The following is a 27761-nucleotide window of genomic DNA, read 5'->3' on the forward strand; positions in this document are numbered from 1 at the left end:
GTAACAAGACTTAACACCCTCGTATGGATTTAATTAACACTCTCAAAGTGTTTAGGGTGTAATCAACTCCCAAAGTCGGAGCATAATGAAATATTACCATAGGCTTGCAAGTGAATCAAATCTCCACCATTTTATATGAATATGATGCTAAAATCGAAGGTCTTAATCAAATGTTGTAACGAAACTTAGGTAAGGGTATAGAAAAGGCAAAAATGTAGGCTTTACAATAGTCAAGATAAGAAATGCTCATAAGATCAAATTTACAAAATAATATTAGACAACACTCAATTAATAAAAAGAATTTCAACTTTCAACCAACAAACATCGACCTTTTTTTCTTTTTCTTCTCATTTTTTTTGTTTTCTGTTTTTACTTTTTTTTGTTGAACAACTTGTTCTCTTGTCTCAAGAAAGTTAGCTAAGAGTAGATAAAAAAAGGCTTCGTGTTTAAAGTGTGGTAAAACAAATAAAAGGAAAATAACTCATAATGGCTAACTAAGGGGAAACAAATTGGTAGACATTTTTTGAAGGTATGAAAAATAGGTAAATCCCTAGTGACCCTATTATTTTAAAGCATCAAATTCAAACTCTAGGCTCAACATGTATTCACAAGCAAGTTCTAGAATATAAATACCAAGTTCGACACAATCCAGATAAGAAAAATGAGCAAGAATATAAAGAATTGCTCTGTAGGCTCAAATCTTACCAAAAGGTATAACTAGAATCAAGTCAAGTGCACTTTTAACCAACGAACTCATGAGATATCATCATAATATTTTCAACAAAATTACTAGTTACACTATCCACTTTCATGCATCTTAATACAAACAAAAATCTATCCAAGACTTTCATGGCATTCAAAGATCTTCAACAAAACTTAAGAAATTCAATGGAAAACTAAACATATCTGAACTAAAGCATACAAGAAAAATGAGCAAGAATATAAAGAATTACTTTGTAGGCTCAAATCTTACCAAAAGGTATAACTAGCATCAAGTCAAGTGCAGTTTCAACCAACGAACTCATGAGATATCATCATAATATTTTCAAGAAAAATATTAGTCACATTATCCACTTTCATGCATCTTAATCCAAATAAAAATGTATCCAAGACATTCAAAGATGTTCAACAAAACTCAAGAAATTCAATGGAAAACTCAACATATCTGAACTAAAAGAGTATTGCCCCGATATGAAATAAATAAAGGAGAAGGGTAGAAAAACTCCCTATGTTTAATTTTGACCTCGCGTTCAGCGGTAGTTATTTTGCAAGAGTGATTAAACAAGAAGACTGGCCTGAATCCTTTAGTTTAATGAAACGATAATGTCATGGGGCTAGAAACTTGGGTCTGAGACATTGGTGTAAGCGTCCGACAAAGAGGTTCAACACAGAGTATCGGGCTTACCGAGACCACCATAATTAGCCCAGTTCTTGGGGGATGCTTAACAAGACCGTGAAGGATCTATTCTGAGGCGTCCGAGAGAAACGACGAGGGTGATGGGGGCAGTTTTGTCAAGAATCATGGATTCAAACTGAGACATGTGTGCAGATATCTATAAGGTAATAATACAGAGTTTGGGCTTGCCCATAACTATCAGATCTGACCCGTTTCTTGGAGGATTCTAGAAGGATAATGTTAGGTGGGATTTCCTTAATTTAAGGGAGGTGGGTTAGGTGGGAATCAATCCTAGCCCTTCATGTAAAATGATCTTGGCCATTTATTGAGAGGGAGCTCAACTATAAATAGAGAGTTCTCCTTCTTATTTGTAATCACCCAATTTCATTCTTCTCTTTATGAGAGAGTAACATAGCTCTGAGGCATTTGCTCTATTCTTTCAGAGTTCTTTAGTTATTTGTTATTTGTTCTTATTGCCTATCTTTGTGGCCAGGAGTAGCCACACTCGTGTTAGCACTTCCACACGATAGTCCGACCTTGTGGCTCGAAGTAGCCACATTGGTGTTAAAAGCTTCCTTAATCCGAAGCCTTGAGGGCTTGGTTCCAACCTTTGTGAGTTTGTAGGCTCACTAGGCTTGGGTAAGGCTTACTTAGTCGCCGAGAAGACCGAGGAGCATCAAGAAGCGTCTAAGGCCGCACAACCCGTTAGACCTTGACTCTGATATCCTGATGGTTTGAGGTGTCGATATTCTGAGGGCGTGACAAGTGGTATTAGAGCAAGTCATTATGGGCAAGCAACGATTGCTTCGACCGTGTTTAGTGGAAGGTGTGAAACTAGGTAAATTTGTTTTACTTACTTTCAATCAATTTACTTTGATAATTGAGATGGGGCACAAGAGAAAAGGAGTTTCCGCACGCAAAGGCAAGGAGTGACAAGGTGGGAAACAAGACGAGAGTCTGGTGGGCTCAAGAGCATCATCGGTGTCCAAGCATGAGGATACCGTGATGAGTTCGCAAGGAATGCTTGAGGCAACGAAAGCACACCAAGGGGAGCCAGTTCTCGAGGAAGAGAGGCTCAAGGGTGACACTAAAAGCATGTTCGAGCGAAGTAGCACGTTCTCTCATGAAGACGAGAAGAGTCCTGATGAGGAACAAGAAGAATTGACGATAGACAAGAAATGGGCCTATTTGATGGAAGGTTTGGCTTTCCACACGCAAAGGTTCGTCAAGCTAGATGAGGTCTCAACTTCATGGGAGAAGAGGGTCGGGAGACTTGAAGAAGCCGAGGATGAGGCCAAAGAGACCCAGGGTGTTGTGAAGTACCGCCTTGATAGATTGGAGTCCATGGAGGAGAGATTCAAGGATGAGACACAACGAGTTCTCAATGAGTTGGAGACGGTTCGAAGGAGTAATGCCCAAGAAGCCGAGGTAACGGCTTTCAGAATTGAGGTGGATGAGCTTAAAAGGGATATGCTCATATGCAAAGGAGCAATGAGTGAATGGGGTGCGCTCAAGACCTTCTTAGAAGGACTTAGACTAGGGGCAATGCCCGGGGAAGAGCAAGGTGATACCCATAGACTTTCGGATGCCATAGTTGTATCCAGAATGCTGGATAAGCTTACAGATGTCAAGCCAAGTAGCAAAGAGTCGTCCAAGCCCATGCCCAGGGATAATGGCAACAATGGGGGAGACCGGGAAAAGGTGTAGCGGGGAGATGATAGAGAAAGCTCTTCGAGTGGTCATTGTGAGCCATCGACAGTTTGCAACCAAGGAAAGCTATCGGGAAAGAATGGTAAGGCAAAGTTCGGTGCGAAGAAGAAGATGAGCAAAGAAAAGCTAAAGTGCTACTTCTATGATGGTCCTCATTTGATTAGAGGATGTCCTGAGAAGCGTCGCCTTACAACCATCATGGAGAGGATGGGAGAAGGAAATGTAGCAGGAATTGGCGGAGGCACAAGTGTTAAAGCTGCCAAGTCAATAAAAAGACTTGGTCCGATTGAGGAGATCAATGCGGCCAAGCAAGAATCGAGACGAGGCTACATGTTCCAAAGTAGCTAAATTGAGGGACAAAGATGGTGTGACTACAAGTGCTCAAGTAGTCAATCTAGGATCGAGACGTGATGAGACTGCGGGTGTTAAAGCAGTCGAGCACAAGAAGGGACCCGGTGCGATAGCAAGTGATAAAGTCGTCAAGTCGAGGGTGCAAAGTGAGCAAGTTCGCTCACATTATGCCAGGATGGAGGCGTGGTCTAAGTTGAGACATCTCAGGCATAAAAGGACACATAAGGAGTATGTGAGTCGATTCAGAAGACTCATGCTCAAAGTCTCGAGTTTGACTGAAGAAGATGCGTTCTTCACCTTCATGTTTGGATTAAAGCCGTGGGCGAAGAAAGTGTTGGAGCGAAGGGAAGTCAATGAGCTATCTAAATCCTTGACAACCGTTGAGTCCATCAAGGAATTTAGAGTCAAGAAGAACAAGATTTCCAAACCAAAGCCGAAAGCCGAGGGTAGCGGCAAGAAATTCCACAATAAAGGCAAGTCAAAGGATAAGGAATGTTATTCCTCGAGTGGCAAGGAAAGTCCACTCAATTATGAACTAGATGGGGGATCTGGGGATGATGTGTGCAGTAGTTCAAGTGACACAGATGCTAAGCTAAGGGTAAGAGCCGAGCAAACGATGGGGCGCAAACTTGAGATGCCAGCAGTGTTGCGAGATTACCTGAGGAGAGCCGAGTCATCCAAGGCGATGGATCGATGGATGAGCCCAGGATCGAGTTGTCCAAAGAAGAGGATGAACCAAGGATCGAGGGGGCATTGAGACTTGGCTCAGTACGGTTCATTTCTGCCAAGGCGAGTAGAAGTCAAGTGTAGGAGACACCACCCATTTCCAAGGTGGGAAATGAACTCCAACCTTCGTGTTAGAAGAGAAGATGTAAGAAGGGGCATCTGACTTTTCCGTGAGAACGTACCGATGCATGATGGCACAAAGAACTCTAATGACAAGGGTTCAATGCGGGGAGTGTCAGACTTCATGGAATAAGAAGGGTTGACGTAAATTTTGAGTAAATGCCAACTAATCAGAGGGGAATGTACATCTCGACACGATTCTAGTGTTCTTTTGAGTTTGATTTTTCGTTTTAAACGAGTGTAGGTCGGGCAAGACCTAATCTTTAACGCAGAGGAAACAAAGTTTGGATGGGATCCAAGACTTTATCACAAGGGACAGGAGGGTCCAAACTGAGGCAAATCAAGACTTGTAGGAAAGTGTTCTTACTGTAGAGATGCACTTGTGGGCGTGTTAGCCCGTTTTATCACTTGGCAGCAAGAGCCGAAGCAAGCACAGCCGTTATGGGAAGGTGAGTCCTTATGGGGGGACATGAGCAAGTGGATGTGTCGAAAGGAAACCAAGTTGATGTGAAATATGGCGCGTCGTGAAGTTACATGAGGCAGAAGCTAAGGCAAGCAGTTCATATGGGAGGACCACAATAAGCTAAGGCACTGAAGAGTATCCAAAGTGGTGTTGCCCAGGATCGTCGAATACAGCGACGAGGGCGTCGCTAGGTTCGGTGGGGGAGAATGTTACGGGCTAGAAACTTGGGTCTGAGACATTGGTATAAGCGTCCGATAAAGAGGTTCAATACGGAGTATCGGGCTTACCGAGACCACCAGACTTAGCCTAGTTCTTGGAGATTGCTTAACAAGTCTGTGAAGGATTTATTCTGAGGCGTTCAAGAGAAACGACGAGGGCGATGGGGGCAGTTTTGTCAAGGTTCGTAGATTCGAACCGAGACATGTGTGCAGATATCTAAAAGGGAATAATATAGAGTTTGGGCTTGCCCAAAACCATCAGATCTGGCCCGTTCCTTGGAGGATTCTAGAAGGATAATGTTAGGTGGGATTTCCTTAATTTAAGGGAGGTGGGTTAGGTGGGAATCAATCCTAGCCCTTCATGTAAAACGATATTGGCCATTGATTGAGAGGGAGCTCAACTATAAATAGAGAGCTCTCCTCCTCATTTGTAATTACCCAATTCCATTCTTCTCTTTGTGAGAGAGTAATATAGCTCTGAGGCATTTGCTCTATTCTTTCAGAGTTCTTTAGTTCTTTATTCTTTGTTCTTGTTGCCTATCTTTATGGCCAGGAGTAGCCACACTCGTGTTAGCTCTTCCACACGATAGTCCAACCTTGTGGCTCGAAGTAGCCACGTTGGTGTTAAAAGCTTCCATAATTTGAAGCCTTGAGGGCTTGGTTCCAACCTTTTTGAGTTTGCACGCTCACTAGGCTTGGGTAAGGCTTACTTAGTCGTCGAGAAGATCGAGGAGCGTCTGAGGCCGCACGACCCGTCAGACCTTAACTCTGATATCCCGACGGTTTGAGGCATCGAAGTTTTGAGGGCGTGACAATAAGCTTTGAATTTGAGTTCGCAAAATGGATTTCCTGTAAACCAAAATTCACTCCATACTTGCAATTAAAAGCCCAGACTTTCATTTGAACCTCCGTCACAACCATAATTCCAAGCTTTAACAAATAAATACTTGGGTACTTAAAAATAAATAAATTAATTAATTAATTAATAGACAGAAAAATAAAAATAGTAAAAAAGAAAATTGATCAAAATAATAAAAATGAGTTGTCTCCCATTAGAGAGCTTTTGTTTAACATTGTTAGCCCGATGACTTGATTTAGACTACAAGTTCTTCTATAATGATTTCATCGACTACACAAACTTGGTGATTCTCATAGTAAGGCTTTAACCGCTGACCATTCACCTTGAAACAAGTTTCCAATTCATCTTGAATTTCAACTGCATCATATGGGAAAACTCGAGTTACGGTAAAAGGTCCTAAACACTTTGTTTGGAGTTTGCCTGCAAAAATTTTCAACTTAGAATTAAAAAAACAACACTTTTTACCAAATATAAAAAGATTTAAAAGAAATTTGAAATTATTTCCCCTTATCTTGGCAAATCCGGGCACTGTCATAAGTGTTCCTTTGTATTTATTCAAGCTCCTGAATATGAAGTTTTCGAGTTTCGCCAACTGAATCCCTCTCCATGTTGCACCACTTCTAAAGGCCATATCGACATATTAATTCTCCTAGAAGCGACCAAATTATATATCAAACCAAGAACCAATATTAGTAACTTTGTCGAAGTTTACAACAACGACGCCAATATAAGAAACGTCAAATTTCCCAAATAAATAAATACTTTAATCTCATATAAATAATGAAATTAGTATAGAAGAGTAGAGGTCAATCCACAAGGACAAAGGAAGTTTGATAAATTTACTTGTTTTTGGTCTTTGGATTTTAAATGCAAAAGCAAAAATGGGGGTTTAAAAATAATTAAATAAATAAATAGTAAAAATAAATAATGAATAAAAATGATGAGAAATAAAATAAAGTAAATAAGGTATTAAAATTTCAATTTAGATGATATAGCCTTATGCTTTTCTTAGCCTCAAGAAAAAATAGTTTTCAAATCAACATGCACTTTTTGAGTTGAAGATGTAGTAACTTTTTAGGAAATGACAGATTGTTACTCTCAGTTTTCAGAGAATCAAATAATACAATCTGAAGCTATGAAGAACAAGACTAAATTCTCATTATTAGAATTAAGCTTCATATAACCTTTGACTAAGTGGAGTTTAGCTAAGCATAGATTGGATCATGCTTAGCATTTTGAAAATAAAATAATGAAAGAAAATTGGAGATGAAAGAAAAGTAGAAATTTAATAAATAAACAAGAAAAAATAAATTCTAATATGTTTTTCAACTATTGAACCTAAACGATATTTATAACCCGAGAGTTTTCAGTAAATAAAATAACTAATTCCTAAATAAAAGATAATGATAGATAAAATAATCAAATTAAAAATCATATCGAGAAGTTCTATGTAAATAAAATAATTAGTTTGTTAATAATAATAAAATAATCATATTAAAAATCCTAAATTTAAAAGGTTTATCAAAAAGATAAAAATAAATATTTAAATCTTATACTTTTGGTTGAATTCTACCTCATCTTCTAGATAACCTTATCTTAGATAAATTTCAAATTAAATATTCAATAAAATTATATTCACTTTCTAGAAGATTCTACTAAACCGTTGAAATTTATTGATTTTTTAATTGTAAAAAAATGTAATATTCAACACTTTTTAATTAAAGTAATTAAAATAAAAGTTTTACATTCTATAATCAATTAAAATTTCATACAAATCTAATTCGTATATTAATTTTAACTCTTTTGACTAATAGTATACAACTAGCTTGTACCATTTGATTTGAGGGTTAAGCTTATTTTAATTTATTAAAATTATGACTAAATTAATAGAATATATAAGTAACAATGATTAAATGTGTAATTATACTAAATATTCTAACTGTCACATCAGCTTTTTCGTTAAATATTAACGGCAAGTGACTTAATTGAATGTATGTAAATAGTTAAGTGATCTAATTGATAAAATTTCAAAAAAGATAATCAAAATAAAAAGAGACAATAATTAGGTAGTCATCAATATATTTTATCTTTTATTTTAAATTTTTAACTAATTCAAAATTATATATAGAGCCTTTTAGAATATTAACGATATTCATCTAATAATACTTATCAATACTCCTGGAGCATGACATACTCTTTTCTTTACCCATATATTATCGCATAATTTGACATGGAACATAAACAACTTTAGAAGCATCTGGACAGCGGGCTAAGTCACGTCTCTGGACAACCCACACCTTCACCTAACCATTTGGTCCATCTCAGTAAAAGAAGCACCGTACTAAAGCAATGGCATTTTAAGGTCGCTGACCCCAGCAACTGCCATAGCCGCTGCCTCTGCTCTTCCAGCGGCCTTCTCTTTCTCTTCTTCTTCTTCTTCTTCTTCTTCTTCTTCTTCTTCTTCACACCTTCTCCCACTGCTCTTAACATGGATTCTCCCCCTTCTTATCACAACCCATCTCAGGTTTGGTACAGAATTGCTAATTTTGAGCACTACCCTTTTATTTTCACGTTAAATCTATTATCTTTAACTATGTTTGATCATTTCTAATCTTCAATTTGCAGGAAAGCGGGTCCTTGCCTGACGTTCTTGTAAGTTAGCATCTTGATAGACCTTATTATCCTATAGATTGAATGCTTATTGTTGATTAATCCTTATATTTTGTTGACATGCTAAAAAATTTGGGTCTTTTATTTTGGTATCAGACTGAGTATATGGTTGACATGAAGTGTGAAGGTTGTGTTAACGCGGTCAAGAATAAGTTACAAACAATTGATGGTAAGGCGACAATAATAATTTCGTGCATGATTAATCTTTCTAGGGTTTTTAAAGGATATTCTTTGAATGTTGTGTGATTTCGTGTTTTCTTTTGTTCATAAATACAAAGGAGTCAAAAGTGTGGAAGTGGACTTGAGCAATCAAGTGGTGAGGATACTTGGTTCTTCTCCTGCGAAAACCATGACTGAAGCATTCAAGCAGATTGGTCGAAATGCTAGGTTAATAGGCCAAGGCGTGCCAGAAGGTTTGTCAAATCTAACTTTTTTTTATAGCTCAAATATTTGTTGCTTGCCCACATATATGCATGTTGGCGTCAAACAGAAAGCAAAGTAGTAGTTTTCATTGGAATTTCATAATTTATGCTCAGTTCAGCTTCTTGGGGGAACTCCCTGAAATTTAGAAATGTTCTGTTAATTGTTATAATTATTTGTAGGTCTACTTAAATGGTACCATTTCTAAATAAATTGAGCAGAAGCTGCCTCCTATCTATTCTTAGAGCTTTCAGTGAATAAATAATAAGGAATTAGTATTTACTTAAAGATTTTAAAGAGGCTTCTTTACAGCACATTTCTGAGCATGCTATTCATGCCATTGAATAAATTCTTTACCCCTTGTCAGCAAATAAACCGCATTTTCTCAAATTATTGCCCTTGTCCTTTTGCAGAGTTTTTAGTTTCTGCAGCTGTTTCTGAGTTCAAAGGCCCCAAAATTTTTGGAGTAGTTCGATTGGCTCAAGTGAGTATGGAACTGGCTAGGATTGAAGCCAATTTTAGTGGTTTGTCACCAGGGAAACATGGTTGGTCAATTAATGAATTTGGTGATCTAACAAGAGGTGCTACAAGTACAGGGAAAGTGTTTAGTCCACCAATTGGAGGAACTGCTGAAGAGGTTTTTTCCCCAACTTCGGTCCTGGATTTCATATTTCTTTTTCTTACCTAAATCATCATCTGACCTCATACTTTTCCCTTTTCATGTGTTGTTTATGTCACTTTCATTCTCCCTCTGTATGTGTGTCAGTGTAATTTCATTTTGTAATCATGAAGTGCACGTATGATATTCCAAGTACCTATCTGGTCGGGACAACTAAAAGAAAGGGCGTGGTCGACCATAAATTTTAATTTCCATAATGACTGAAAATATGTTTAAAAAACCCAAGTGTTCTGATCTTGTCCTGTAGACTTCTTTATTGAGAAACTGAATATAACAGGCAAAGTTGTGGAAGATTACTATTTTCTGTAAAGGAGTTGATACTTATATTTAACCAATTCTTATAGCTTTGTCTCAACAGTTATGTGTATATGGACACCTTGATTGGATCTTGTCAGATTTATTTTTCTCTTGAAAGATTTTCCCATACATATGGAATGTTTTCTCTTTTGTTTTATATTTGTTTGATCATAAGCCAGTGTCTCGATGTCCACTCTGTCAAACCGTCATGTTTACTTTCCATTCCTTACCCTTGTCTTTGTTTTTCAGCCGATTGGCGACCTGGGAACTTTAGATGTAGATGAGAATGGTAAGGTTTTTCACACTTGTGTCAAACAGCAACTCATAGTTGGCGATCTCATCGGGCGGTCAGTAGCGGTATACGAGACTGAAGATAGATCAGATCCGGGTCTGGCAGCTGCAGTGATTGCCCAAAGTGCTGGGGTTGGGGAAAACTACAAGAAGATATGTGCATGTGATGGCACCATCTGGGAAGCCACTGACAAAGATTTTGTCACTAGTAAGGTCTGAGGGTTTATGGAAGTTAGTTATAGGTACTTGTAGTTGCACTTTGTATGTTACTAGCATTTTTATGTACACAGTTTCTTGTCGTCTTAATGACTTATAGGAACGATATGAGAAACAGAGTTGATAATCTTTCCAATAAAATTGATGAGCACTAAGCTTCAATTCCAATGGCCTTTAATTAAAGGCCAATTGTCAAATATTAGCTGTCTGACATGTTTACTCTGAATACGTTTTCTCTTGATTGATGAAAGCTTGCATCACCCAAATTGCTTGAAAAACTTATGAAATTATCTAAAATCTCTTAATCTTTTCTTATTCTTTGTGTCAAATAATATAAACAAAGCTCTAATTTCACAGTTAAGCTGCGAGAAATTAGTAATCAGAACTAGTTTAAGTCCACCTGAACAAGTTGGGAAGACAAGAAAATATAGGCGATGACGAAGAACACTAATATCCATAGACGGATGCAGGAATTTATGTAAGAGGGTGTGAACTTAAGAGGTTATATTAGAAATTTTAAGGAGTGCGAAACTATAAAATTTTAGGGGGTGCGAAATTAGATAATTAATAGAAAATACAAAGAAAATCAGTATAAAATATAAAGAAAAAAAATGAAATTTAAGGGAATTTCAAATTTTCAGGATGCGACCATACCCGCACAGTCCATACCTGCTGATATCACTACTATGCAAGGGCAAATAGAAGTTATACAAAGCAAAGCTACATCAACATAAGAATCAAATGGACTTACCTTCAAGTGGAAAAGGCTGAGATCTAGTTTGATGGTTGTGTTATGCAAAAACAAGAAGTTACTTGGCAAGAATTTGTCGTGGATATATGCCATAGGTTCTGTAATAAGACATGCTGATACTACTCAATAACTCAATAAAATTGGCAACATAATTCAATGGAGGAGTGTAACATCCCTAAAACCTTCTAGTGATTTTTCGGCTTCCGATGATCGGAATTCTAATTTCCGTTATTCAAATTAAGATTTCAAAACATTAGTATTAAATTCAGAATAATTTTAAATATTTAAGGTCTAATTTTAAAGTTTTATGATTAAAGACAAAAATGCAAGAAATGTTAAATTTGAAGCTTGGATTGTAAGCAAAGTTTGAAGGCCCATTCATGTGCATGTATTTGTTAAAGGGCCAAAGCCTTAATTTACCCAAAATCTATAAGATGATGATTCACCATCCAGGTGGTCATTCTATGCTAATTTAGTCATTTTCCTTTTAATTAGTCTCAATTAATACAAGGTAGTATTTGTTCAAACTCAACCATTTGACATAGAACGTTTATATCTCTGCGTACGTGGTGCTCAAGCTTAGGAGTACAAAGGATAAAAAGAATCACTTAACCACTGAGATCACTTGATTCATTATTAGTCATTTTCTTTATTTAATAAAATTACTATTTTATCTTAAATTGACTAGTAACCCACGCCATTTACCATTAGGAGGAGAGTGAAGATTTTCCATTCTTAAACCTAGTGCCTTTCCTCCCTTGAACAGTCTTTTTCAAGCATTCAAAATAATCCAAGACCAAAGTATTCACCATTTAGCCATTAACTTTGAGGGTTTGTGTAATTAGAGACCCTAAATTCTAATAGGATTAATTCTAAGCTTCATGGTGATTTTTCCATGTTTTTTAGGGCTTTGGAACATCAAGGCCTAATCATTTGAAAATTAGGGTTTGTGTTAATTAGTCAATTTGATATAATGTGTTTCCAATGTTTGATTAATGAATTATATGTATAATTTTATGCTTGACATGAAATCAATCGAGCAAAATCCTAATCAGAAGGGAGAATCAAGCTTTCAGGATTAGTATGATGATCTGGAGTGTACAATGATTATAGTTTGTATGTTCAAGTGATTAGGTGTCATTTTGATTCTATGTTTTTAACAATTGTTATAGGTGAGTTCTGTAACACCCTAATTTGATATGAGCCGATGATCGACGAACAAGAGTATTACACGGGACCACCGAAGTGACTAACTCAAAAATTTTCTTTAAAACATTTGTAAAACAACGTTAAAATTATACGGAGAAATCTTGATTATAATATCATCTATTTAAGCAAAACAAGAAATAGTAAAAGAGTTTAAGTTTACAATGAGGAGCTCCCAAATAACATCATAGTGTTTAAAACAAAATAGAGTTACAAAAGTAATAAGGAGGTCTATGAAATGTACATGCCCTCTAAACACGACTCATGGTGTGGTCGGAGGGTTCTGCATCTCAGGATGCATACCCTTCATCCTACCTAAAATACCCTTGGGTATCTGGGGTAAGATCCGGAACTATATCAGAAATATACCCCTGGCTAGCTCACTCTTGAAAGTCTTGGGGCATCTGCGCCCAACCAACAATTGAAGTGCCTTACACTAGCTGAGAAATACATGGATACCCTAACACGCTAGAAGAATGTCATACTGCTAAAGTAACTCGGGTGTCCTGGTTGATTCCCAAGCATATCATAATGGCTAGTTTTATGTTATCTTAACTAGTAGTGTTTCTAGTTGTAACTGTATTCATTATTGTTCTCACTTGAAGTGTTATTCAGTGAAGTTCTAATGTTGTTAGGCCCCTTTCTCACACCCCTTAATTAATTGGGTTTCGTGCCCAATTCAGTATACTAGTATTGATACTAAGCCCTTTAGTATATATATTGACCATTGAGTATCGATACCCACCCTTGGTACCGATACTAAAAATGGCTATTGGAATCTGAAGAAATTGGAGACTATTGATACCCTTAGTTATAGTATTTGTACTTCTAAAATGGGGTATTAATACCACCCTAAGTATCGATACCAAAATTTGCTTCGATGTTTTGAAATTTTAATTCAATATTGATACCCTACATTTATTATCGATACTCCCATGAGTACCGATGTAACACCCTAAACCAGTACGACACATAGTCGACCAATTAGGGTGTTACACGGAACCATTGGAGTTGCTGACCAACTTATTTCTTCTTTTTCTTATCTTAAAACAACCATTTTCTTTAGAAAATAAACTATAAAAATATAATTAAAACTGTACATTGGGGAGCTCCCAAAATAAATAATTTACATTAAAAAATAATAATACAAACCAACTTTAAAATACATTTATGACTCAACTTTACAACAGGGTTTATAAATATACATGCCCTTCAAAATGCTAAGACGTACTTTGATATGCATTGGTCTGAACCTCAGTCTCTCTAAAGCTCCTCAGCTACTCTACCTAATCTGCTTAAGGAAACAAATTCCAAATGCTGAGCTAACTAACTCAATGCCACACAAACAACTAATCATACTAATTGTATATCACTTAAAGGCTCAAGCTATCAAGTCTACTGCTTTTCTTTAGTGAGTATGCTTGTCTACTCACTCTCTACTCTATGGTGGACATCATGGTGTGGCTGAAGGCTCTGCATCTTGGAGCTCACAAACCTCTCTAGTCTACTAAAAAAGGCCCTTGGAATTCTCTACATCAGACACCATACCCTTGACTAACCCACCCCTTACGAGTGTCAGGCCTTCGCCTTAGTTAGTCAGCTTAAAGTGCCTTGCGCACTCCCTAAGAATATATACGAACTGAATCTATACTTGCAACTCCATTAGCTTTTCTAAAGGAACTCGGGTGTCCCGATAGCGTTTCCTGAGCATTCAAACAAGGCTAGTCTTATTTCTCCTAAATTTATTTCGTTTCTATGTGTGAATTAAACATTATTACTTTTCTCACTTGTAGTTTTATTTTGGGAGTAATTAAAAGCTTTTGGAAAACCTCACTTGCTTCTATATCTCCTCTTGAATTAAAGCCCAAATCTTAACCTTGGTATCGATACTGGCCTTACAGTATCGATACCCCCTCCTCAGTATCGATACCCAACACAAGGTATCGATACCCCAGCTAAAATAACTTGAAATAAGAAAGGGAGTGTCGATACTCATAGGGGAGTATTGATACTAGGACCTTGGATATCAAAACTCCCTAGAGTACTGATACCAAAATAGCCTACTGGACTCCAATGTCGATACTCCTTTAAGGGGTATCGATACTATTCCTTAAAATTCTTAATTTTAAGCTTCCCCATGCAGTATCAATACCAACCCTTAAAATACCCTATTTGGGCACAAATTTTCCCCTTTAACTCCCTAGATTTCATACCTTAAGGTTTCCCAATTAGTTATTAAGTCTTATGTGATTATAGGGGTCATAAATAGGTTTTAGGACATGATAAAATAACTTTAATAAGCATTTACCATGGAAATATACTCAACATGCTTAAATATTAACTTTCTAGCTAAAACTTATTTCTAATGATCTATAACGGATATGAGGAAACTGTGAGTGTGTTACCTGACTTTATTGGCTGCTTGAATCCGTCTCCCACTTCCTTAGCTAAACAAAGGTAAGAATAGAGAATATTACTTATCTAAGACTTAAAACAAGGTTAAGGATAATCCAAACAACTCAAATTTACTAGAATAAACTTGAATCCTTTGAATTTCTTAACCTCCCTAAAACTCATTTTCTAAAATCTTACCCAAAACTTAAGATTTAGGGCTTGGATTAAAGTTTGAGGGATAGAAATTAAAACTCTTACCTTGATTACTTCTAACTAGGCTTGGAATTTGGAAAGCTTTCTCCTTTAAGCTTACTCTTAGGAAGGAAAAGGAGATAGTTTTATGGGTTTAGTTCCCATGTGAAATCCCCTTTAAGGGGTTTCTATTCTTCAATTTGACAAATAGGTAAACTACACTTTTTGTCCCTCACCTTTAAACCAATTCTAAAATAACCATTTACCCTTAACTCTTAGGCATACCTTAGGCCCAGAACTCTTAAGAACTAGTCTAAACTGGCTTTTGAGATCTAATGGGTTCAACTGACGGGTTTCGAGTTGACCCAAACTATTGACCCGAAATTCAAGATATTACAACCGATATCAAAATAGGCTACTAGAATCTGTAAACTAAACATGGTATGGATACTCCAACCTTGAGTATCGATTCCCAATAAGTAATATCAATACCCGATGAACAAGTATCGATACCCCCATCCTAAAACCCCTTATTTTAGGCTATTTGAAGAACATTATCGGTACTATTCTTCCAATATCGATATTTAAACCTAGAAATACTCTGTTTGAGCACGAAAATGATACCCCATTTCCCCCAAACATCCCACTGAGGTTCCCAATCATTATTTAAGTCTTATGTATGTTAAAAGGGGTCATGATAAGCCAATAATCATGAAAAACACCATACACTGAAATCCAGCATGAACATGCTTACAAGCTTAATAGCATATGCAAAACTACCAAACACATATAGTGATCTACAGGTGGAAGAGATGAGTTATAAGTTGTTACCTTGAGTTTCTAAGCTGTTGGAATACTTCTCTACTCAACCAAGGGCTAGCTTTTCATTTCCTTTGCTTTTAGAGTTTTCTCCAACCTCTCTTACCAAACAAAGATCAAAGAATGAGTTACTAACTGATTTAAGAAGTTAAGAAAACTTTATAAGGCTTAATTCCAAAAAAAAAATTAGATTGGATGGCTAAGGTTTCTTAAACCCCGACTAAACCCCTCTCTATGGTCATCATGACCAAAGTACGAGATAGGGGTAGAAACTGGGCGGGGTGGGGATAGTTTTGCATTACCCATTCCATCCCCAACACTTGCAAGTACGGTTTTGGGGAATCCCCATTATATATTTCAGGGATTTTTTATCCCCATACTCATCTGTTATGGATCCCTGGGGGTTTCAGTTAATCACATCCCCAAAAAATAAGCAAACATTTTTTAAATCAATACAACACCTAAAACTTGTAAGATATATCATATTGTCTCAAATTGGTCTCTATCTATAATATGAAAGTTTCAAACGTTAATAATCATCTAACACTCAATGTATATACAAGCTTAACCATTTTCAATCTTAACAAATCAATGTACATTAAATGAGAAAATATCTGAACTTTAATTTTAGTTCCTTTGAGATGTAACAATGGCAAATTTTTTGAGGATCCCCATGATTATTTTTGTAAAATATCAGGAATCCCTATGATTATTTTTTAGGGATCCCCATAATTATTCATAAGGGTACGGTTCGGTTATCCCCACGGTTCGAATATAGCAATCTCCGTCCCCATCCATATTTGAGCTTAGAGGATAAAACTTCCCTCATCCCTATTCTGTGCGTAAAGATTTCAGTTATTCCCTATCCTCGTCGGTTAGAATCCCCACGGTTTTTTGTTTTCCCCCACTTGTCTGCCACCCCTATCTCGAGTGAAAGCTTAAGATGTGGATATTTTGATTCTTATATATTATAAAACGTCTAAAGCTTCTGACAATCCAAAGTTCTCACCTTTGATGTTTTTAAGTTGGGAAGAAAATGAGAGAGATGAAGGGAGAATATGACAAAATGAATGGGAAAGAAAAGAGGTTATATCATGTGACCTCATAGAAATTAAACGATTTTAGCTTTTTAAAATAAAAATGGATAAATTACTTCTTGAGTCCTTCAAGCTTTGGTCATAAACCAAAAATGCCCTTTTTAAGGAAAGAAAATTAGAGAGATTAAGGGAGAATATGACAAAATGAAGAGGAAACAAAGGTTCTATCGTGTGACCTCATGGAAATTAAAGGATTTTAGCTTTTTAGAATAAAAATGGGTAAATTACATCCTGAGTCCTTCAATCTTTGGTCACAAACCAAAAATACCCTTTTTAACTTCAATTGAGCTCAATCCAAGACCAATTCCACTCAAACTTGGACTAAGTCTTCCTATAACCTAATGGATTTATCCAAGGCCCTCTCGGGTTAAACCGAAACTCCTAACTGGGATTTGAAGTTTCATGTCTTTCTCAACTTCCCAGGTTGCCTCCTAGGCACCATGGTTCCTCCACAAGACCTTCACCAATGGAATCCTCTTGTTCCTTAACTCCTTAATATCCTTCGATAAGATTATGATAGGTTCTTCTTTGTAGTTCATGTCTTACTTCACCTCTATCTATTCTAAGGTTATGACATAGGAAGGCTTATAACTATATCTCATGAGTATGTATACATAGAAAACGTTCCAATTCTGGCAGTAAGGCCAATCGGTAAGACACTAGTCCAACCCTCTCTTGTACTTCATAAGGTCCTATGAAACATAGGGTCAACTTTCCTTTGCACTTAAAACAAAGTACCTTCTTCAATGGGGAAACCTTAAGGAACACCTTATCCCCTATTACTAACTTAATACTTACACTTGAGGTCTACGTAAGATCTGTCTATCAAAGGCTTTTTTTAACCCACCCTAAATTAATTAGACATTCTCTTTGATTTTTCGGATTAAGTCGGGACATACTATCTTACTCTCGCTGAGCTTTGTCCAACATAATGGAGTCCTACACTTGTGCCCATACAAGGCTTTATATAGAGCCATTTGAATAATCGACTCAAAGTTGTTATTATAAGTATACTCCACTAACGATAGATGGTCTTCCCAACTACCCTCAAAGTCTATAATGGTGAACCTAAGAATGTCCTCCATGATCTGAATGACACATTCTGACTGGCCATCTATATGACAATGGAATGTGGTGCTAAAGAGTGGTTTGGTGCCTAAGGCTTTAAGGAGCGCTTTCTAAAATCAGGAAATGAAACGTAGGTCTCTATCGGATATAATAGAAGTCAGTACCCTGTGCAAACTCACTATGTCACGGATATACAGCTGAGCTAACCTCTCTAAGGTATAGTTCATCCCAACTAGAAGAAATAAACTTACTTTATAAAGTGGTATATTATCATCTAAACTATGTCATGTCTCTGTCTGGTCATTGTTAACTCGGCCACAAAGTCAATGTCACCCGATCCTATTTTCACTAAGGTATCTAAATATTCTAAAGTAGCCCTGAAGGAACATGATGTTCTACATTCACCTGCTGACACGTTAAGCATCTAGCGACAAACTCAACCACTTTTATTTTCACGTCTGTCCACTAATACAATTGTTGAAGCTCATGGTACATCTTATTACCGCTAACTAAGTTGTTACGAAATGATGTATTGTTTGTTTGGACATAGAACTACCAAGAAAGTTTTGAAAGGCTTAAGAGAATAGTAACAGAGGCCCTTTTTCTTGTACAACCGGAGCCAGGTAAAGATTATGTAGCTTTCAATGATGCATCCCATAATGAACTGGGGTGTGTACTGATGCAAGATGGAAAAGTTGTGGCTTATGCCTCAAGACAATTGAAGAATCACGAGAAAAATTACCCGACCCACGATTTGGAATTGCCAGCAGTTGTGTTTGCCTTGAAAGTCTGGCGTTATTATCTGTATGGTGAGCAGTGTCATATTTATACGGATCACAAGAGTCTAAAGTATATGTTGAATAAGAAAGAACTGAACTTGAGGAAAATAAGATGGATCAAGCTTTTAAAGGATTATGATTTAATTATTGATTATCATCCCTAAAATGCAAATGTGGTAGTGGATGCACTTAGCCGAAAGACTTTTACCGTTCTACGGGCTTTGGATGTGCATATGTCTTTAAAGGAAGATGGTGTCTTGTTTGCTGAACTTAAGTTAAAGTCGATGCTTTTAGATCGGGTAAAATAACTGTAAGGTTAAGATGAGAACTGCTTGGCGAGGATGGCACAAATAGAAAAAGAAGAAACCACAGATTTCGAAATGAGGGCTGATAGTTATTTATATTATTGGGGAAGACTTTATATTCTCGATAATGAGGAATTGAAGAAAGATATTCTGATCGAGACACATTGTAGCCCTTTCACGATACACCCAGGTGGGAATAAGATGTATCAGGATTTAAAAAGTTGTTATTGGTGGCCTGGTATGAAAAGAATTGTATCAGAGTTTGTGGTAAAATGTTTGACATGTCAGCAGGTGAAAGCTGAACATCAAGTGTCATCTAGATTGTTACAACCGATATCCATTCCTGAATGGAAATGGGAACGAGTTACAATGGATTTTGTTTCGGGGCTACCCTTTTCACCAGGTAAAAAGGACTCCATATGGGTAATTGTAGATCAATTGACCAAGACATCTCATTTTATTCCAGTTCGAGTAGATTACTAGATTGATAAGTATGCAGAGTTGTATATAAAAGATAGTTAGACTACATGGAGTGACGATATCAGTAGTATCCGATCGAGACTCAAGGTTTACTTCAAGATTCTGAAAGTCATTACATGAGGCATTGGGTACTCAATTGAACTTCAGCATAACTTTTCATCCGTAGATAGATGGGCAGTCAGAACGAGCTATCAAGATACTAGAAGATATACTAAGGGCATGTGTGATTGAGTTTAAAGGAACATGGGAAATGTATTTGCCTTTAGCGGAATTTACGTATAACAACAGTTACCAATCGAGTATTAGGATGACCCTGTATGAAGTTTTATATGGGAGAAAGTGTCGAACACCATTAAATTGGTTTGAACTAAAAGACCGAAACCTAGTTGGCCTGGATTTGATTAAAGAAATGGAGAAGAAAGTGAAAATTATTCAGGGCAATCTAAAGATAGCCTCCGATCGAAAAAAGTCTTATGACAATTTGAAAAGAAAAGAAATTGAATTTCAAGTGAGAGATAAGGTGTTTATGAAAGTATCGCCTTGGAAGAAGGTATTGCGATTTGGGCGAAAATGATAGTTGAGTCCGAGATTCATTGGACCTTATGAGATCTTAAAAAGGGTTGGACTCGTAGCTTATCAATTAGCATTTCCTCCGGATATTGACAAGATCCACAATGTTTTCCACGTATAGATGCTTAGAAGGTACAAATTAAATTCATCCCATATCATCAAGCCTGAAGAGATAGAAATCTGACCATATTTAACTTATGAGGAGGAACCAATACGGATCTTGCTAAGGAAAACAAGGAATTGTGCAACAAAAGTATTCCGTTAGTTAAAGTGTTCTGGCAGAATCATAAGGTAGAAGAAGCTACTTGGGAAAGAGAGGAGGACATGAGGAATCAATTTCCAAACCTCTTCATTTCAGGTATTTCTTTAAATTCGATGATGAATTTTCTTGAGGGTTTAATTTAATAAATGTTAAAGTATAAGGAATGACTTGAGTATAACCAATTAGTAAGAAAAAGATAATTGAAAGGGCATTTTGGTACTTTGGAATGAAATGAAATTAAAACTTCTTTTTAAAAGAATAGGGATTTAAGAAAAAGGGGAAAGTAAAAGATTTAGCTAAGTTACTTACTCCTCTTCTTCTTCCTCCCTTGGGTTGTGCCCTCCTCCATATAAAAGGTAAATTTCTTTCAACTAGTTCTTTATTCCAATTTTGGTTTGCTCTTGTAACATTAAGTGATATGTAAGTCTAAGGATGGGTTAAAGAAGATTAAAACTAATATGTGGAAGTTTTATTTGAGATTTAGGGAAATAGGTTTTTGAATGATATGTTGATATATTAGTTTTTATTGAGGTTTATTAGTATACTTGACTTGGTAAAGGAGTGAATAAGAGATTAGAAGTATTGCATATGATTAAAACATGTTAGAAAAAAGTGGTATGATTCTTAGTTTGAGATATTATTTGGATATTTTAAATGTTATAAGAATCTAAATGAAGGAAAGTTAGTTGGGTTAAGTAAAGAAGAGTTTAATAGTACTGTTGGAGGTAAAAGTAAGAGATTTAAGGGAAAAGTTAGTAAATGCTGAAAAATGGTAAATCTGGGTAGGGTATCGGTACTGGAAGAACAATACCGATACTATAGTTTTAAATGGGTAGAAATGCGAAGAATAGTATCGATATTGATGCAATTAGTATCGATACTGATAAGGTATCGATACTAAAAGGAAAGTATCGATGCCATGGATTACAGAATGCCAAAATGGTATCGATACTGAAAGAGAGTATTGGTACCATAGTATAAAAGTATTGATACCATGGTAAGGGTATCGATACTATTGAGCCTGGAATTATAAGATAGGTTGAAATTGTTATAGAAATTGAAATAATAGTATTTTTGAGTATTATTAAAGTATAAATGTTAGGGAATATACTAATATTTGGTATGGTATGTGTCTTTAATGGATGCTTGTGTAGATCATAACCAAGCTCCTGAAGCTAGCAAGAACAAGGGTAAAGATAAAGTTGTTGAGTAACCAGCCATCATTACATTTTATTAGCGAGGATTGTCAGGTGAGTACATTTATTGTATTTATTTTAGATGAAAAAGATTCGCAATGATTCAAATTAGAATGTTTAATTCAATGAATGTTTTATGGTATTCAATATGTTTTTTATTACATACATGAAATTCATAATGGTGCATTAAAGGCATGAAAGGATGCCATAAATGAAATGCATAACGGTGCATTAAAGGCATGAAAGGATGTCATAAATGAAATGCATAACGGTGCTTTAAAGGCATGAAGTGATGCCATAAATGAAATGCATAACGGTGCATTAAAGGCATAAAAAGATGTCATAAATGAAATGCATAATGGTGCATAAAATGCATGAAAGGATGTCATAAATAAAAATGCATAACGGTGCATTAAAGGCATGAAAAGATGTCATAAATGGAAATAATGAATAATTACTAAAGAATAATGAGAAAAATGTACAGAAAGAAAGGTATGATGAACATACTAAGAATGTTATAATGATAGTATGAAAGAAATATGGGTTAGATAATAGGAACTTATCTAATCCTTATGGATGACACTAATTATTTCGAAACCAAATAATCATGATATACTTATGTATAAATTAATGTTTCTTTAAAATATTATGTTTCACTAAATAACTATTTAACATGTGTTGATTTCACGCGTAGGTGAAGGCAGAGATTAGCCAAGTAAGGAGTGCAGCAGTAGTAGAAGCTATCATCAATTAAGGTTGACTCGTCAGTAACAATAGGACAATCCAATTTATTTTGAAAAACTTAGTTGGCATGTTATTAAAGTACAAAAAATGCTTTGAATTGTATTTAAGTAGAACCTCGAAACAAATTCTAATTAATGTTTTGTTGTAAATAAAACAAATGTTATGTTTTAAGAAATCTTGAAATAAAATTTTATGGGTTTTCAATTGAGGAAATATTTTTCAAGTGATGTGAAATATGTATCTCGTGTACGGAAAGGTATACGAGAGATGGGCGTTACATTTATTATTGGAACCCACAAACAAATTTGGATAAATAATCCAAGGATTAAGGGATCAGACTCGAGGTACCCCATATACCCAGTATAACAACAAATAAGACTTCAAGCGATAACAATAATTAATATCACAACAGTAGAAACAAAAACAACTAGATTTACATAAACTAGCCTTGTTTGATGCTCAGGAAATAGCCGAGACACCAAAGTCTCTTTTAGCAAAATACAATAGTCAGTGGATATACAAGTCAGTGCCAAGGCACTTCAGTAGCCGAGTGGGCGCAGAAGCCTCAAGACTCAACAGAGTAAGTTGGCAGGTGTACGTTTCCAATGCAGCTCCAGATCTTACCTTAGATACCTGAGGGTATCTCAGAATGTCTAGAGGGGTGTTCGAGCTCCGAGATGCAAAACTCTCAGCCACACCATGGTGCCTAATGAGTATTTAAATCAATATCTTTGCAAATTCAAACTTGTGCCACCAGTTATCTCATTTAGTGAATGCATGTAGTTCTGTACAGTTATTAGTGAGGCACTAATCTCGTAAGCTCAACGTTCAGAATGTGTTTTCGTGTGCAGATTCTTAGGGGCATATCGTGGGGAATTATCATCACCAGACATTCTATTGCAGCAATACAGACCAGTCAGACCATCAGAGTATTTCTTGAGTCATCTTTAGAGGGCATGTACTATTTATGGACCCTTGTGTATTAAGTCGTATCTTTGAATTGTATTTGGTACTGTATTATTTTGAGATATATTTTGGGATCTTCCCATTATTTGTAAACCCAGGTTATCACGTTTTTATTACTATGGATGAATTATTTTCAGTGATTGTAAACATTTAAAAAAAACAAATTTGCGTCACTATTTCGGAAGTCCCGTGTAACATTATAATCTATTGATCTTTGGGTCAAACTGGATTAGGATGTTAGATATTTCATGATTTTATTGCTTGGAAGATTGAATTCATTAATAGGGTGGATGAGAAACAAGTTGGAGTTTAATAATTTAAGGTTTGATTTTGATATAGTTAATGTTGTTGAGTTGTTTCCAAGCATGTATGATGAATAAATCAATTGGAAAGGCTTATGTTAAATTCGACCATGCTTAGGGTTTTAGGAGAAAATTTAAATTGGATTGTTTTTTAACTGGGTTTGATTGAGATTGCATGGAAATGATGATAAGAGCTTGAATTCATGCTTGAATCAAGGTTAAAATGATGCCAATAATGTATGGTTAGGTTTAGCCATAGTAAAAAGTACGGGGAAATTATGGAAATTTTCTTAATGATTAGAAATGATATTAGATTGATTCTACATGATTTGAATTATGATTTGGAACAATGTGGAAGTTTGTGAGATTTTGAGGACCTATTTGTATATTTTGTGAAAGTTAGGGATTAAAGTGCAATCGTTCAATAATTGATGTACTATGCTAAAATTAAATGTTAGAATGTTGAATGGATCATTTTGGGAATTTGATAAAGTTTGGGGACCAAACCTTAAATGATGGAAAATTTAGGTTTGAAATGAGAATTGTATTAAGGTCGATATATTAAGCTTAAATGCATTATTTGGATATTTGATTATGTTATTGATATTTAAATTTAAAGTTAATGGCAAAGGATCATTTTGAATAAAATGGAAAATTGAGATGAATTCTAAAAGAATTCATAATTAGTGGTTAAAATGTGAAGTTGAAAATATTATGCGAATTAACGATGAATATAGATAAAAACGGACTTGAATGGCCAATATGAAGTGTTAAGGTCAACATTGATATTGTGACATGAAATTAGTATCGAATGAGTATCGGAAGATTTTAGGAATTTATTTTCTATTGTGTGCCTATGTTAGTAAGATTTTAACGTGGTTTGAAATTATATGTTTTGTAAACACTGTTCATTTAGATTGTGATTGAAATCAAGATCCAAAAATATTAAAGATAAGGAGAAGCTCAATGATGAAACTTGATTTTCTAGGAAAGGTTTGCAAGCTAAGTGTACCAGGTGAGTGCATATTTAATTTGTATTTATGTTATCGAACAAACATTGGTTGCAATGAGCCAATGACGGAGTTACTATGGTAATAAGTGACTCCTAAATGTTATGTGACTTTGTGATTCATGCATATATGTTCATTTGGTAAGCTAATAGAATTAGTAAGGTAAATATGCGAAACAATGAAATATGCCTAGAATTATAATCTAGACAGTAGATTTAGAAATTAACTTTAAATTCCACAAAAAAAGATTAGAAGGTGATTCTTATACCTTTGGACTTGTATGTCAATATAGTTTTGTGTAAAATAAACATATACCTATTTCGAAGTGTATAATAAAATATATGAATTTTTAACCGTTGATAGGTCAGAAAATGGAGCAGCAAATTATGCTCAAAATAGATTTTGTAAGTTGAAATTTGCCATAAATTGTACAAGTTGAACTAAAAAAGTTGCCTTATATGATTAGATTCGTATTCGAGTCTAGTTTCTAATGGTACAAACGGAATAATTTTTGAAAGCATATATTAATACATAATAATATTTCTCTAAGGGTAGTGCAAGCTACACGAATATGAAATTGTGTTAAATCATGCATTTTATGATACTCTTATGTTATATGTTACCTTAAATGTTTGAAATGAGCCAACTTCATTACATTGGCATGATAGTTATGATATTTATTATGTAAGAATATGATGTGTATATGTGAAAAAGGAAAGTGATAAATGATGTTCCATGATATACTTATGTTATGTAGAAATGAAATGTTTAAGATATGAACTGCTCAATACACTCTTATATAATTTTTTGATATGTTAGTATCTACGAATACTTCTGATAAATGAATTGTACATGATATTGGTATAAAAAGCCCATTGTGTGTATATTGAGAGTCTTAGGTACAATTGGCATGCCATGAGATGGAGTGATTCTGATTCTGTATCTGGTATATTCGTGTACATTTGTCTGACTATATGTGCGTTTCGGGTTTCACGATATGTTGACATTATGAGTTACTATGCCTGTTTTTTTATTTCAGTATAGTGATGTTGTGTTCTACAGTGCCTATATTAATGCATGGAACCAAGGGTGCAATTTATTTCTAGCAGTTGTGACTGCATATTGCGCAGACTCGTCTGACTCACGTGCCATGTATTCTCATTTGTTATACATTGGGCTATCAGTTAAATAAATGTGAAAAGTACATGTTTATTTGATTCATTGAAAGTAAAAATTTCATCGAATATTCTGATTTGGCATAAAATACCTTATATCTAATATGTTTATTCTGATATGTGACTTTTGAAATGTTGATTTTCAAATTTCAGTTTAAAGAAAGATTTGAAAATCTGTTTCATATGTTTATATATTATTATATGATATTTTATGTATTATAAGTTATGTGATAATTTATATATCGATATGTTTTATTCTATATTTGATAATGCTTCATAAGTGAATAGTTAGCATGCGATTGTTTCACACGTAGGTAAAGAAAACGAAATTAGTAGGGATTTGGACTTGACATCAATCATTAAGGATATTCATATGTATCAGTAATGACATCCTATTAAAATTTAAATTTTCTAGTTGGAATGTATACGAATAATAAGTGTGTGTAAATTATTAATGTAGTTATGTTCTTAAATTGAATTAGAAAGGATTTGATATGTCTATAAGGTTTATGTGTGTGTATATATATATATATATATGTTCTAGTGAGTAATATATAGTTATAAATATGGTTTTTATATTGATATTCGATAAAGTTATATTTTTATTTGTATATTGATGAATTTTTATTTATACAGTTTCACTTTTTATATAAGACAATATCGAACTGTCTAGCTTCTGTCTGAAATCAAATTTAAAATGGATGTTAAATTATATTTCTATTTTATGAGATTAAAAAAAGGGTTAATTAACGATATTTTAAAGAAACAAAATTTAATTGATTTTCGATTAAAAATATTTTAAATAATTGACGTGACATCTCTAACTCATATTCGAATACATATACGAGAAAATGTGTTACACTAAACCCCGTCTTTCTTCAATCGAAGCCCCAAAGACATAAAACCACCACAAGTCGATCGTGCTTAAGGCTCCGACTACTAGCAGCGGTGGTCGAGCGACCTAAGAACCTAACCCAAATAGAACTCAAACCCTCTCATTCTTCTAAACTTGAAACAAGCCCTAGAGAACCCCTAATCGCCCATCGATGTTTGATTCTTATATTTCCAACGACGACTGCTACTCCGACGAAGGCTCAACGATTTCTAAGGTAAATCCCTAACCTCTTCTTTACTACTTTTTTCCTATTTATGCTTTGAAACTAACACGTATGAACAAATCCACACTAAAAAGGATGAATCGAGGTAAAATACATCTCAAGAATGGTTGTATTGTTTTCGAATTTTTTGGGTTTCAGGTTGCCAACTTACATCGGAGAATTTAGTGTTTTTATAACCAATTTTACAAGGGATACATTTGTAAAACTTAATGAAAACAAAAAAAAATGATTATTTGCTGATTTTCCTTCGATCTTTTCTGGCATTGCCTATAGACGAGGATTAAATGATCATCTTGGTGCTAACTGGGGGCCGACGTGGCTGTTGGGGATGTTTCATGGGTTGCTAGGACGAGAGGGACCACAGCTGGATGACTTGCGCCTTCTTTTGTGGACGAATGGACTACCATTTGGTGAGAAGTTCCTCACGTGGGAGATGAGTAGGTGGCATAGGGAACTGGCGGCGGAGAGACCTCTGCTGGGGTCGTTGGTGGCTCTTCGATCGAACGACGCGAGACTTGCTGCGCACGAGCTGGAGCAGAGTTTGAAAAGAAAACCCAAAACGTTATCTCACCAATATCGCTGCTGAGATCTACGGTAAGCATCGTGCTGTGCCAAAGGGATTGAACATAAAACCCTAGAATTGCTGGGTTTGTGCACGTGGGGCTTCCTTTACTGATTTGGGTCAATTGGATTTCTATTGGGCTTTGAATGTAGATTATTATAAAAATGGGTTAGAAAAATTGGTTTGTAAATTAAAGTACATGAACTTTTATTTTAGTGGATTTATTTACGAGTTTATATATTTTTATAATAAAGTTAAAAAAATGGTATATTATTTGGACTTAAAAAATTGGTTATTACTTACGATAATTATGAGCAAGGAATACTAATGTATGCATCTATCATTTATC

General features: G+C 35.4%; 2 protein-coding genes across 3 annotated transcripts; both read left to right on the forward strand.

Annotated features, from left to right (window-relative positions):
• Positions 1-2125: 2125 nt before the first annotated feature.
• LOC120165069 (copper chaperone for superoxide dismutase, chloroplastic/cytosolic-like) lies at positions 2126-10584 on the forward strand. Of its 2 annotated transcripts, XM_039174655.1 has the most exons (6): positions 8118-8367; positions 8469-8495; positions 8610-8682; positions 8792-8926; positions 9347-9570; positions 10159-10584. In XM_039174655.1, exons 1-6 carry the CDS (start codon positions 8332-8334, stop codon positions 10417-10419), a joined length of 756 nt encoding a protein of 251 aa, XP_039030586.1. In that variant the 5' UTR covers positions 8118-8331; the 3' UTR covers positions 10420-10584. The 2 variants fall into 2 exon arrangements, with proteins under 2 accessions (XP_039030587.1, XP_039030586.1); XM_039174656.1 differs by lacking the exons at positions 8118-8367; positions 8469-8495; positions 8610-8682 and adding an exon at positions 2126-2137 and having other exon boundaries at positions 8737-8926.
• Positions 10585-12637: 2053 nt separating this feature from the next.
• On the forward strand, positions 12638-27573 carry LOC120165056. Its single transcript, XM_039174643.1, has 5 exons — positions 12638-12712; positions 21494-21589; positions 22743-22859; positions 26621-26841; positions 27124-27573. Exons 1-5 carry the CDS (start codon positions 12638-12640, stop codon positions 27434-27436), a joined length of 822 nt encoding a protein of 273 aa, XP_039030574.1. The 3' UTR covers positions 27437-27573.
• The last annotated feature ends 188 nt before the right edge of the window (positions 27574-27761 follow it).

This window comes from Hibiscus syriacus, unplaced genomic scaffold (assembly GCF_006381635.1).
Source record: "Hibiscus syriacus cultivar Baekdansim isolate YM2019G1 unplaced genomic scaffold, ASM638163v2 tig00111566_pilon, whole genome shotgun sequence".
In the NCBI taxonomy this organism is placed as follows: Eukaryota; Viridiplantae; Streptophyta; class Magnoliopsida; order Malvales; family Malvaceae; genus Hibiscus; species Hibiscus syriacus.